The following is a 12315-nucleotide window of genomic DNA, read 5'->3' as shown; positions in this document are numbered from 1 at the left end:
CACACAACCAGACACAACACATTGATGAAGACTCATTGTAAATACACTATGTTGCTGGGTGAAAACAACTGTACATGAACCATTTGGCCATACTGTCGTCTGTCTACTGGTATAGTATGTTTATATCCGAATTCTGAACAGTGTCATTGTTTGTCTCTGTGACTTGTGATCATACCTGTCTTTATGGGTTCTTCTAATTGTGTGCTGTAACCCTGAAATGACTGAAAGTATTTTATTATATTCAAATTACATTTAAGCAATAAGGCCAGAGGATGTGTGGTATATGGCCAATATACCACGACTAAGGGCTGTTCTTATCTCCACAAAAGAACTCTGGAGCTCTGTCAGAGTGACCGTTGGGTTCTTTGTCACCTCCCTGACCAAGGCCCTTCTCCCCCGATTGTTCAGTTTGGCTGGGCGGCCAGCTCTAGGAAGAGTCTTGGTGGTTCCAAACCTTTTTTATTTAATAATACTGGATGCCACTGTGTTCTTGGGTAACTTTAATTCTGCAGAAAACTTTTGGTACCCTTCCCCTGATCTGTGCCTCAACACAATCCTGTCTTTGACCTCTACATACAATACCTTTGACCTCATGGTTTTGTGTTTGCTCTGACATGCACTGTCAACTGTGAGACATTATATAGACAGATGTTTGCCTTTTCAAATAATGTCCAATCAATTAAGTTGTAGAAACATCTCAAGAATGATCAATGAAAGCAGGGTGCACCTGAGTTTTTTTTTTAAGAAACTGTTTTCGCTTTGCCATTATGGGTTGTTGTGTGTAAATTGATGGAAAAAAAATATTGAATCCATTTTAGAAAAAGGCTGTTTTGTAAAAAAATGTGGAAAAGGTCAAGTGGTCTGAATATTTTCCAAATGCACTCTATCACAAACCCCCAAGGAGCCTGATTGCTATTATAAACTGGTTAACAACATAATTAGAGCAGTAAAAATAAATGTTTTGTCATATCCGTGGTATACGGCCTGATTTAATAACTAATAACATACCTCCATCCTATGCTAGCTTGCTACCGATGGCCTGGCTAGCTGTCTAAATCGCCGTGACCCCCAACCAACCCCTCCACTCACTGGACCCTTTTGATCACTCGACTAAGCATGCCTCTCCTTAATGTCAATATGCCTTGTCCATTGCTGTTCTGGTTAGTGTTTATTGGCTTATTTCACTGTAGAGCCTCTAGTCCTGCTCACTATACCTTATCCAACCTATTATTTCCACCACCCACACATGCAATGACATATCCTGGTTTCAATGATGTTTCTAGAGACAATATCTCTCTCTTCATCACTCAATACCAAGGTTTACCTCCACTGTATTCACATCCTACCATACCTTTGTCTCTACATTATACCTTGATGCTATTTTATCGCCCCCTGAAACCTCCTTTTACTCTCTGTTCCAGACGTTCTAGACGACCAATTCTTATTGCTTTTAGCCGCACCCTTATTCTACTCCTCCTATGTTCCTCTGGTGATGTAGAGGTAAATCCAGGCCCTGCAGTGCCTAGCTCCACTCCTATTCCCCGGGCACTCTCTTTTGACGACTTCTGTAATGGTAATAGCCTTGGTTTCATGCATGTTAACATTAGAAGCCTCCTCCCTAAGTTTGTTCTATTCACTGCTTTAGCACACTCTGCCAACCCGGATGTTCTAGCTGTGTCTGAAAGACCACCAAAAATTCTGAAATTTTAATTCCAAACTACAACATTTTCAGACAAGATAGAACTGCCAAAGGGGGCGGTGTTGCAATCTACTGCAAAGATAGCCTGCAGAGTTCTGTCCTACTATCCAGGTCTGTACCCAAACAATTTGAACTTCTACTTTTAAAAATCCACCTCTCTAAAAACAAGTCTCTCACCGTTGCCGCCTGCTATAGACCACCCTCTGCCCCCAGCTGTGCTCTGGACACCATATGTGAACTGATTGCCCCCCATCTATCTTCAGAGCTCGTGCTGCTAGGCGACCTACACTTGGACATGCTTAACACCCCAGCCATCCTACAATCGAAACTTGATGCCCTCAATCTCACACAAATGATCAATGAACCTACCAGGTACCTCCCCAAAGCCTTAAACACGGGCGCCCTCATAGATATCATCCTAACCAACTTGCCCTCTAAATACACCTCTGCTGTCTTCAACCAAGATCTCAGCGATCACTGCCTCATTGCCTGCATCCGTAATGGGTCAGCGGTCAAACGACCTCCACTCATCACAGTAAAACGCTCCCTGAAACACTTCAGCGAGCAGGCCTTTCTAATCGACCTGGCCGGGGTATCCTGGAAGGATATTGATCTCATCCCGTCAGTAGAGGATGCCTGGATATTTTTTTTAAATGCCTTCCTAACCATCTTAAATAAACATGCCCCATTCAAGAAATGTAGAACCAGGAACAGATATAGCCCTTGGTTCTCCCCAGACCTGACTCTCCTTAACCAACGCAAAAACATCCTATGGCGTTCTGCATTAGCATCGAACAGCCCCCGTGATATGCAGCTGTTCAGGGAAGCTAGAAACCATTATACACAGGCAGTTAGAAAAGCCAAGGCTAACTTTTTCAAGCAGAAATTTGCTTCCTGCAACACTAACTCAAAAAAGTTCTGGGACACTGTAAAGTCCATGGAGAATAAGAACACCTCCTCCCAGCTGCCCACTGCACTGAAGATAGGAAACACTGTCACCACTGATAAATCCACCATAATTGAGAATTTCAATAAGCATTTTTCTACGGCTGGCCAGGCTTTCCACCTGGCTACTCCTACCCCGGTCAACAGCACTGCACCCCCAACAGCAACTCGCCCAAGCCTTCCCCATTTCTCCTTCTCCGTTCAGCTGATGTTCTGAAAGAGCTGCAAAATCTGGACCCCTACAAATCAGCCGGGCTAGACAATCTGGGCCCTTTCTTTCTAAAATTATCTGCCGAAGTTGTTGCCACCCCTATTACTTACTAGCCTGTTCAACCTCTCTTTCGTGTCGTCTGAGATTCCCAAAGATTGGAAAGCAGCTGCGGTCATCCCCCTCTTCAAAGGGGGGGACACTCTTGACCCAAACTGCTACAGACCTATATCTATCCTACCATGCCTTTCTAAGGTCTTCGAAAGCCAAGTCAACAAACAGATTACCGACCATTTCAAATCTCACCATACCTTCTCTGCTATGCAATCTGGTTTCAGAGCTGGTCATGGGTGCACCTCAGCCACGCTCAAGGTCCTAAACGATATCTTAACCGCCATCGATAAGAAAGATTACTGTGCAGCCGTATTCATTGATCTGGCCAAGGCTTTCGACTTTGTCAATCACCACATACTCGACAGCCTTGGTTTCTCAAATGATTGCCTCGCCTGGTTCACCAACTACTTCTCTGATAGAGTTCAGTGTGTCAAATCGGAGGGTCTGCTGTCCGGACCTCTGGCAGTCTCTATGGGGGTGCCTATGGGGGTGCCACAGGGTTCAATTCTTGGACCGACTCTCTTCTCTGTATACATCAATGAGGTCGCTCTTGCTGCTGGTGAGTCTCTGATCCACCTCTACGCAGACGACACCATTCTGTATACTTCTGGCCCTTCTTTGGACACTGTGTTAACAACCCTCCAGGCAAGCTTCAATGCCATACAACTCTCCTTCCGTGGCCTCCAATTGCTCTTAAATACAAGTAAAACTAAATGCATGCTCTTCAACCGATCGCTACCTGCACCTACCCGCCTGTCCAACATCACTACTCTGGACGGCTCTGACTTAGAATATGTGGACAACTACAAATACTTAGGTGTCTGGTTAGACTGTAAACTCTCCTTCCAGACCCATATCAAACATCTCCAATCCAAAGTCAAATCTAGAATTGGATTCCTATTTCACAACAAAGCATCCTTCACTCATGCTGCCAAACATACCCTTGTAAAACTGACCATCCTACCAATCCTCGACTTTGGCGATGTCATTTACAAAATAGCCTCCAATACCCTACTCAACAAATTGGATGCAGTCTATCACAGTGCAATCCGTTTTGTCACCAAAGCCCCATATACTACCCACCATTGCGACCTGTACGCTCTCGTTGGCTGGCCCTCGCTTCATACTCGTCGCCAAACCCACTGGCTCCATGTCATCTACAAGACCCTGCTAGGTAAAGTCCCCCCTTATCTCAGCTCGCTGGTCACCATAGCATCTCCCACCTGTAGCACACGCTCCAGCAGGTATATCTCTCTAGTCACCCCCAAAACCAATTCTTTCTTTGACCGCCTCTCCTTCCAGTTCTCTGCTGCCAATAACTGGAACAAACTACAAAAATCTCTGAAACTGGAAACACTTATCTCCCTCACTAGCTTTCAGCACCAACTGTCAGAGCAGCTCACAGATTACTGCACCTGTACATAGCCCACCTATAATTTAGCCCAAACAACTACCTCTTTCCCAACTGTATTTAATTTATTTATTTATTTTGCTCCTTTGCACCCCATTATTTTTATTTCTACTTTGCACATTCTTCCATTGCAAAACTACCATTCCAGTGTTTTACTTGCTATATTGTATTTACTTTGCCACCATGGCCTTTTTGCTTTACCTCCCTTCTCACCTCATTTGCTCACATCGTATTTAGACATGTTTATACTGTACTATTGACTGTATGTTTGTTTTACTCCATGTGTAACTCTGTGTCGTTGTATCTGTCAAACTGCTTTGCTTTATCTTGGCCAGGTCGCAATTGTAAATGAGAACTTGTTCTCAACTTGCCTACCTGGTTAAATAAAGGTGAAATCAAATTAAATAAATAAATATACCATGACATTCAGCCAATCAGCATTCAGGGCTCAATCCACCCAGTTTATAATCTGGAATAATCCCACACACTGAGTATTAAAGTAGTGCACATCATCACTACCTGATTTGTTATACGGCTGGTCTCTGTTCATCTTCTCAAAGCATTTGTATTGACCGTCAATGATCTTCTTCCTCTCCTCCTCCTCCTGACTGACCCTGGGGCTGACTGGAGTCTCCACAGTGGGCTCCACAGACCCTGGCTCTAGCAGACCATGGGGAGTCACATTCTGGCTGAATGGAGTCTCCACAGTGGGCTCCACAGACCCTGGCTCTAGCAGACCATGGAGAGTCACATTCTGGGGAAGAACAACATGTAATGGGACAGACACCATAAAGAAACACACAGAATACAGCTTGAGAATTTCTATTTGTCAACAGGGAACAGTATCAGTGACTATATAAACAAAGATGGGTAGAATACAGCGTGAGGATCAGTGACTATATAAACAAAGATGGGTAGAATACAGCGTGAGGATCAGTGACTACATAAACAAAGATGAGTAGAATACAGCGTGAGGATCAGTGACTATATAAACAAAGATGGGTAGAATACAGCGTGAGGATCAGTGACTATATAAACAAAGATGGGTAGAATACAGCGTGAGGATCAGTGACTATATAAACAAAGATGGGTAGAATACAGCGTGAGGATCAGTGACTATATAAACAAAGATGGGTAGAATACAGCGTGAGGATCAGTGACTATATAAACAAAGATGAGTAGAATACAGCGTGAGGATCAGTGACTATATAAACAAAGATGGGTAGAATACAGCGTGAGGATCAGTGACTATATAAACAAAGATGGGTAGAATACAGCGTGAGGATCAGTGACTATATAAACAAAGATGAGTAGAATACAGCGTGAGGATCAGTGACTATATAAACAAAGATGGATAGAATACAGCGTGAGGATCAGTGACTATATAAACAAAGATGGGTAGAATACAGCGTGAGGATCAGTGACTATATAAACAAAGATGGGTAGAATACAGCGTGAGGATCAGTGACTATATAAACAAAGATGGGTAGAATACAGCGTGAGGATCAGTGACTATACAAACAAAGATGGGTAGAATACAGCATGTGGATCAGTGACTATATAAACAAAGATGGGTAGAATACAGCATGAGGATCAGTGACTATATAAACAAAGATGGGTAGAATACAGCGTGCGGATCAGTGACTATATAAACAAAGATGGGTAGAATACAGCGTGAGGATCAGTGACTATATAAACAAAGATGAGTAGAATACAGCGTGAGGATCAGTGACTATATAAACAAAGACAGGTTTTTTTTTTTAATACATTTGCAAAAAATTCTAAAAACCTGTTTTCACTTTGCCATTATGGGTTATTGTGTGAAGATTGATGAGAAAACATCATTATTTAATCCATTTTAGAATAAGGCTCTGTGGCAGTGACTAGAATACAGCGTGGGGATTTCTATTTGTCAACAGCGAACAGTATCAGTGACTATAAAAACTTGGATAAATAAGTAATAGACGAAAAATAAGCAAAAAACAATACAGACAAGATACAGAATAGGTAGGTGGGCCCAGAGTTGTTCCGGATCTAGAGACTAAACAAGGAAAAACTCCTGGCTCTAATTATGGCGCTAAACTATCAAAGGAATAATAACAGGGAAACACAACAGACAACACCACAACAGTCCTGCCTGCACACCCAGACTGCGTTCCAAATGTCACCCTATTCATTAAATAGTGCACTACTTTTGACCAGGGCCCATAGGGTTCTGGTCCAAAGTAGTGCACGTCATAGGGAATAGGGTGCCATATGGGAATTATTCCCAGTCCCAGACAGACCTGTACTTTTTTGACCATTAATCAAAAGAGAACGAATCAATCTCCAATTACCTTTAATTTGTCATTGGAGAGCGTCAGACATTTGGACCAGGTCCTATTAATGGAGGGACTTTGGACCCAATTACCAGATTCATCACAATATTTTGACACTTTTCCTGCAAAAAAAAAATGTAATGGTAATTGTTAGCGGTGTAATTTGAGCTATGAGTAATGGTAACTTGGCAGCTGCTGAATTCATCAGTGTGATAGGGGCAAGACATGAAGCCGCTGCTATAGCTCTGCTGACTGGACTGTAATATCAACTGTCGAGTCAATAGTTAGGCTTTTAGTGTTATCTCATTTTGCTGTCAGACACCTTTTATTTATTTATTTTGAAATACAATACCATTCAAAAGTTTGGGGTCACTTAGAAATGTCCTTATTTTTGATAGAAAAGCAAAACAATTGTTCATTAAAATAACATCAAATTGATCAGAAATACAGTGTAGACATTGTTAATGTGGCAATGACTATTGTAGCTGGAAACGGCAGATTTTTTTTATGGAATATCTACATAGGCCTACAGAGGCCCATTATCAGCAACCATCACTCCTGTGTTCCAATAGCACATTGTGTTAGCTAATCAAAGTTTATCATTTTAAAAGGCAAATTGATCATTAGAAAACCCTTTTGCAAATATATTAGCACAGCTGAAAACTGTTGTTCTGATTAAATAAGCAATAAAACTGGCCTATAGACTAGTTGAGTATCTGGAGCATCAGCATTTGTGGGTTCGATTACAGGCTCAAAATGGCCAGAAACAAATAACTTTCTTCTGAAGCTCGTCAGTCTATTCTTGTTCTGGGAAATGAAGGCTATTCCATGTGAGAAATTGCCAAGAACCTGAAGATCTTGTACAACGCTGTGTAATAATCCCTTCACAGAACAGAGCAAACTGAACATAACACTAAGAGCTCCTTGCCATTCAATAACACCGAAAGCCAGCTCCTTGCCATTCCATAACACTGAGAGCCAGCTCCTTGCCATTACATAACACTGAGAGCCAACTCCTAGCCATTCCATAACACTAAGAGCCAGCTCCTTGCCATTCCATAACACTGAGAGCCAGCTCCTTGCCATTCAATAACACTGAGAAACAACTCCTTGCCATTCCATAACACTGAGAGCCAACTCCTAGCGATTCCATAACACTGAGAGCCAGCTCCTTGCCATTCCATAACACTGAGAGCCAGCTCCTTGCCATTCCATAACACTGAGAGCCAGCTCCTTGCCATTCCATAACACTGAGAGCCAACTCCTTGCCATTCCATAACACTGAGAGCCAACTCCTTGCCATTCCATAACACTGAGAGCCAGCTCCTTGCCATTCCATAACACTGAGAGCCAACTTCTAGCCATTCCATAACACTAAGAGCCAGCTCCTTGTCATTCCATAACACTGAGAGCCAGTGGTGTAAAGTACTTAAGTAAAAGTACTTTTTGGGTATTTGTACTTTACGTTACTATTTCAATTTATGGCAACTTTTACATTTACTTCACTACATTCCTAAAGAAAGTCATGTACTTTTTACTCCATACATTTCTCCTGACACCCAGAAGTATTCGTTACATTTTGACAGGAAAATGGTCCAATTAACACACTTATCAAGAGAACATCCCTGGTCATCTACTGCCTCTGATCTGGCGGACTCACTAAACAATCATTCTTAATTTGTCAATTATTTCTGAGTGTTGTCGAGTGCCCCAGGCTTTCTGATTTTTTTTACATTGTCATGTCTGGGTTGCTTAATATAAGGAAGTTAAAATGATTTAGACTTGTACTTTCGATACTTAAGTACATTTTAGCAATTACATTTACTTTTGATACCAAATACTTTTAGACTTTTACTCAAGTAGTATTTTATTGGGTGACTTTCACTTTTACTTGAGTCATTTTCCATTAAGATATCTTAACTATGACAATTGAGTACTTTTTCCACCAGTGCTGAGAGCCAGCTCCTTGTCATTCAACAAATTCACCACCAAAGCTAAAAACACTTCAGATTTAAGTCATGGGCATCACATAAGTTTTTATTATACCAGACTTAAGGGGAACTCTTTTCTGCTGTAATCCTTAAAGTGTGAGTTGAATCTCCTGTTGATTAATGCCAGAGATCACAATGTTCCCTCTCTGGGAGTACGCTAACCCAGCAACCTGTCCTACCCCAGCAGCTAATCAACTGTTACATAAAACCCAGCAGAGCTTTCACAGACATCTGGCTTCAACCGAGCCGATGAAGGATGACCTCATTAAGAAGCTTGCTGCATCACCAGCCATAATAATCTAATTGCAGTTGTAAAGTGTCACTGGTCAGATCAGGTCCGATTTGCAAAAACCATCTCAGAGTAGGAGTACTGATCTATGATTAGTTTTGCCTTTTAGATCACACTGATTTAAATGACATGCACATAAATGACAAAACCTGATCCTAGATTGATGTGTTTGATACATATGGCCACTGGGCTGCAGATCTAGAACCAGGTCCCCCCTGTCCAGATGTTCATATTCATTATGATCTAAAAGATCAAATTGATCCAAGACCAAACTCAGGTGAACCCAGGTGCAGAGAAGATAAGGGAAAGGGAAAGTAAAGGGGGATACGTAGTCAGTTGCACAACTGAATGGCTTCAAACACATTTAACCCAACCCATCATTCCGTATCATTATCTCCATAATCTGGCCTCTAGGCCTCTAGATATAGTCTCTAGACACCCTTATCATCTCTATAATCTAGTCTCTAGACACCCTTATCATCTCTATAATATAGTCTCTAGACACCCTTATCATCTCTATAATATAGTCTCTAGACACCCTTATCATCTCTATAATCTAGTCTCTAGACACCCTTATCATCTCTATAATCTAGTCTCTAGACACCCTTATCATCTCTATAATATAGTCTCAAGACACCCTTATCATCTCTATAATATAGTCTCTAGACACCCTTATCATCTCTATAATCTAGTCTCAAGACACCCTTATCATCTCTGTAATCTAGTCTCTAGACACCCCTACCATCTCTATAATATAGTCTCTAGACACCCTTATCATCTCTATAATATAGTCTCTAGACACCCTTATCATCTTTATAATCTAGTCTCTAGTCACCCCTACCATCTCTATAATCTAGTCTCTGGTCACCCCATCATCTCTATAATCTAGTCTCTAGACACCCTTATCATCTCTATAATATAGTCTCAAGACACCCTTATCATCTCTGTAATCTCGTCTCTAGACACCCTTATCATCTCTATAATATAGTCTCAAGACACCCTTATCATCTCTGTAATCTAGTCTCTAGACACCCTTATCATCTCTATAATATAGTCTCAAGACACCCTTATCATCTCTGTAATCTAGTCTCTAGACACCCTTATCATCTCTATAATATAGTCTCTAGACACCCTTATCATCTCTATAATCTAGTCTCTAGACACCCGTATCATCTCTATAATCTAGTCTCTAGACACCCTTATCATCTCTATAGTCTAGTCTCTAGTCACCCATACCATCTCTATAATCTAGTCTCTAGACACCCTTATCATCTCTATAATATAGTCTCTAGACACCCTTATCATCTCTATAATATAGTCTCAAGACACCCTTATCACCTCTGTAATCTAGTCTCTAGACACCCTTATCATCTCTATAATCTAGTCTCTAGACACCCTTATCATCTCTATAATATAGTCTCTAGACACCCTTATCATCTCTATAATCTAGTCTCTAGACACCCTTATCATCTCTATAATCTCGTCTCTAGACACCCTTATCATCTCTATAATCTAGTCTCTAGACACCCTTATCATCTCTGTAATCTAGTCTCTAGACACCCTTATCATCTCTATAATATAGTCTATAGACACCCTTATCATCTCTATAATCTAGTCTCTAGTCACCCCTACCATCTCTATAATCTAGTCTCTAGACACCCTTATCATCTCTATAATATAGTCTCAAGACACCCTTATCATCTCTGTAATCTAGTCTCTAGACACCCTTATCATCTCTATAATATAGTCTCTAGACACCCTTATCATCTCTATAATATAGTCTCTAGACACCCTTATCATCTCTATAATCTAGTCTCTAGACACCCTTATCATCTCTATAGTCTAGTCTCTAGTCACCCCTATCATCTCTATAATCTAGTCTCTAGACACCCTTATCATCTATACAATATAGTCTCTAGACACCCTTATCATCTCTATAATATAGTCTCAAGACACCCTTATCATCTCTGTAATCTAGTCTCTAGACACCCTTATCATCTCTATAATATAGTCTCTAGACACCCTTATCATCTCTATAATATAGTCTCTAGACACCCTTATCATCTCTATAATCTAGTCTCTAGACACCCTTATCATCTCTATAATATAGTCTCAAGACACCCTTATCATCTCTGTAATCTAGTCTCTAGACACCCTTATCATCTCTATAATCTAGTCTCTAGTCACCCCATCATCTCTATAATATAATCTATAGTTACCCTTATCATCTCTATAATATAGTCTCTAGACACCCTTATCATCTCTATAATATAGTCTCTAGACACCCTTATCATCTCTATAATATAGACTCTAGACACCCTTATCATCTTTATAATCTAGTCTCTAGTCACCCCTACCATCTCTATAATCTAGTCTCTAGTCCCCCCTATCATCTCTATAATCTAGTCTTTAGACACCCTTATCATCTCTATAATATAGTCTCTAGACACCCTTATCATCTCTATAATATAGTCTCAAGACACCCTTATCATCTCTGTTATCTAGTCTCTAGACACCCTTATCATCTCTATAATATAGTCTCTAGACACCTTTATCATCTCTATAATCTAGTCTCTAGTCACCCCTACCATCTCTATAATCTAGTCTCTTGTCACCCCATCATCTCTATAATCTAGTCTCTAGACACCCTTATCATCTCTATAATCTAGTCTCTAGTCACCCCATCATCTCTATAATATAATCTATAGTTACCCTTATCATCTCTATAATATAATCTATAGTTACCCTTATCATCTCTATAATATAGTCTCTAGACACCCTTATCATCTCTATAATATAGTCTCTAGACACCCTTATCATCTTTATAATCTAGTCTCTAGTCACCCCTACCATCTCTATAATCTAGTCTCTAGACACCCTTATCATCTCTATAATCTAGTCTCTAGACACCCTTATCATCTCTATAATATAGTCTCTAGACACCCTTATCATCTCTATAATCTAGTCTCTAGACACCCTTATCATCTCTATAATCTAGTCTCTAGTCACCCCGTCATCTCTATAATATAATCTATAGTTACCCTTATCATCTCTATAATATAGTCTCAAGACACCCTTATCATCTCTGTAATCTAGTCTCTAGACACCCTTATCATCTCTATAATATAGTCTCTAGACACCCTTATCATCTCTATAATCTAGTCTCTAGCCACCCCTACCATCTCTATAATCTAGTCTCTAGACACCCTTATCATCTCTATAATATAGTCTCAAGACACCCTTATCATCTCTGTAATCTAGTCTCTAGACACCCTTATCATCTCTATAATCTAGTCTCTAGTCACCCCATCATCTCTATAATATAATCTATAGTTACCCT

The 12315-nt window shown here is 40.5% G+C and overlaps 1 protein-coding gene across 1 annotated transcript in view; it reads right to left on the bottom strand.

The window, feature by feature from the left end:
• The window catches only part of LOC124013377 (calcitonin gene-related peptide type 1 receptor-like), a 133254-nt gene that overhangs the window by 39840 nt on the left and 81099 nt on the right, over positions 1-12315 (bottom strand). The window contains exons 5-6 of the mRNA XM_046327682.1: positions 6714-6817; positions 4897-5131 (exon numbers count right to left, since the gene is read on the bottom strand). Coding sequence (XP_046183638.1) covers positions 4897-5131; positions 6714-6817 — 339 coding nt within the window. The remainder of the gene's footprint in view (positions 1-4896; positions 5132-6713; positions 6818-12315) is intronic.

Source organism: Oncorhynchus gorbuscha, linkage group LG24, assembly GCF_021184085.1.
Source record: "Oncorhynchus gorbuscha isolate QuinsamMale2020 ecotype Even-year linkage group LG24, OgorEven_v1.0, whole genome shotgun sequence".
NCBI lineage: Eukaryota > Metazoa > Chordata > Actinopteri > Salmoniformes > Salmonidae > Oncorhynchus > Oncorhynchus gorbuscha.
The sequence above is the reverse complement of the archived record's forward strand: the minus strand, read 5'-3'. Positions and strand labels throughout refer to the sequence as shown.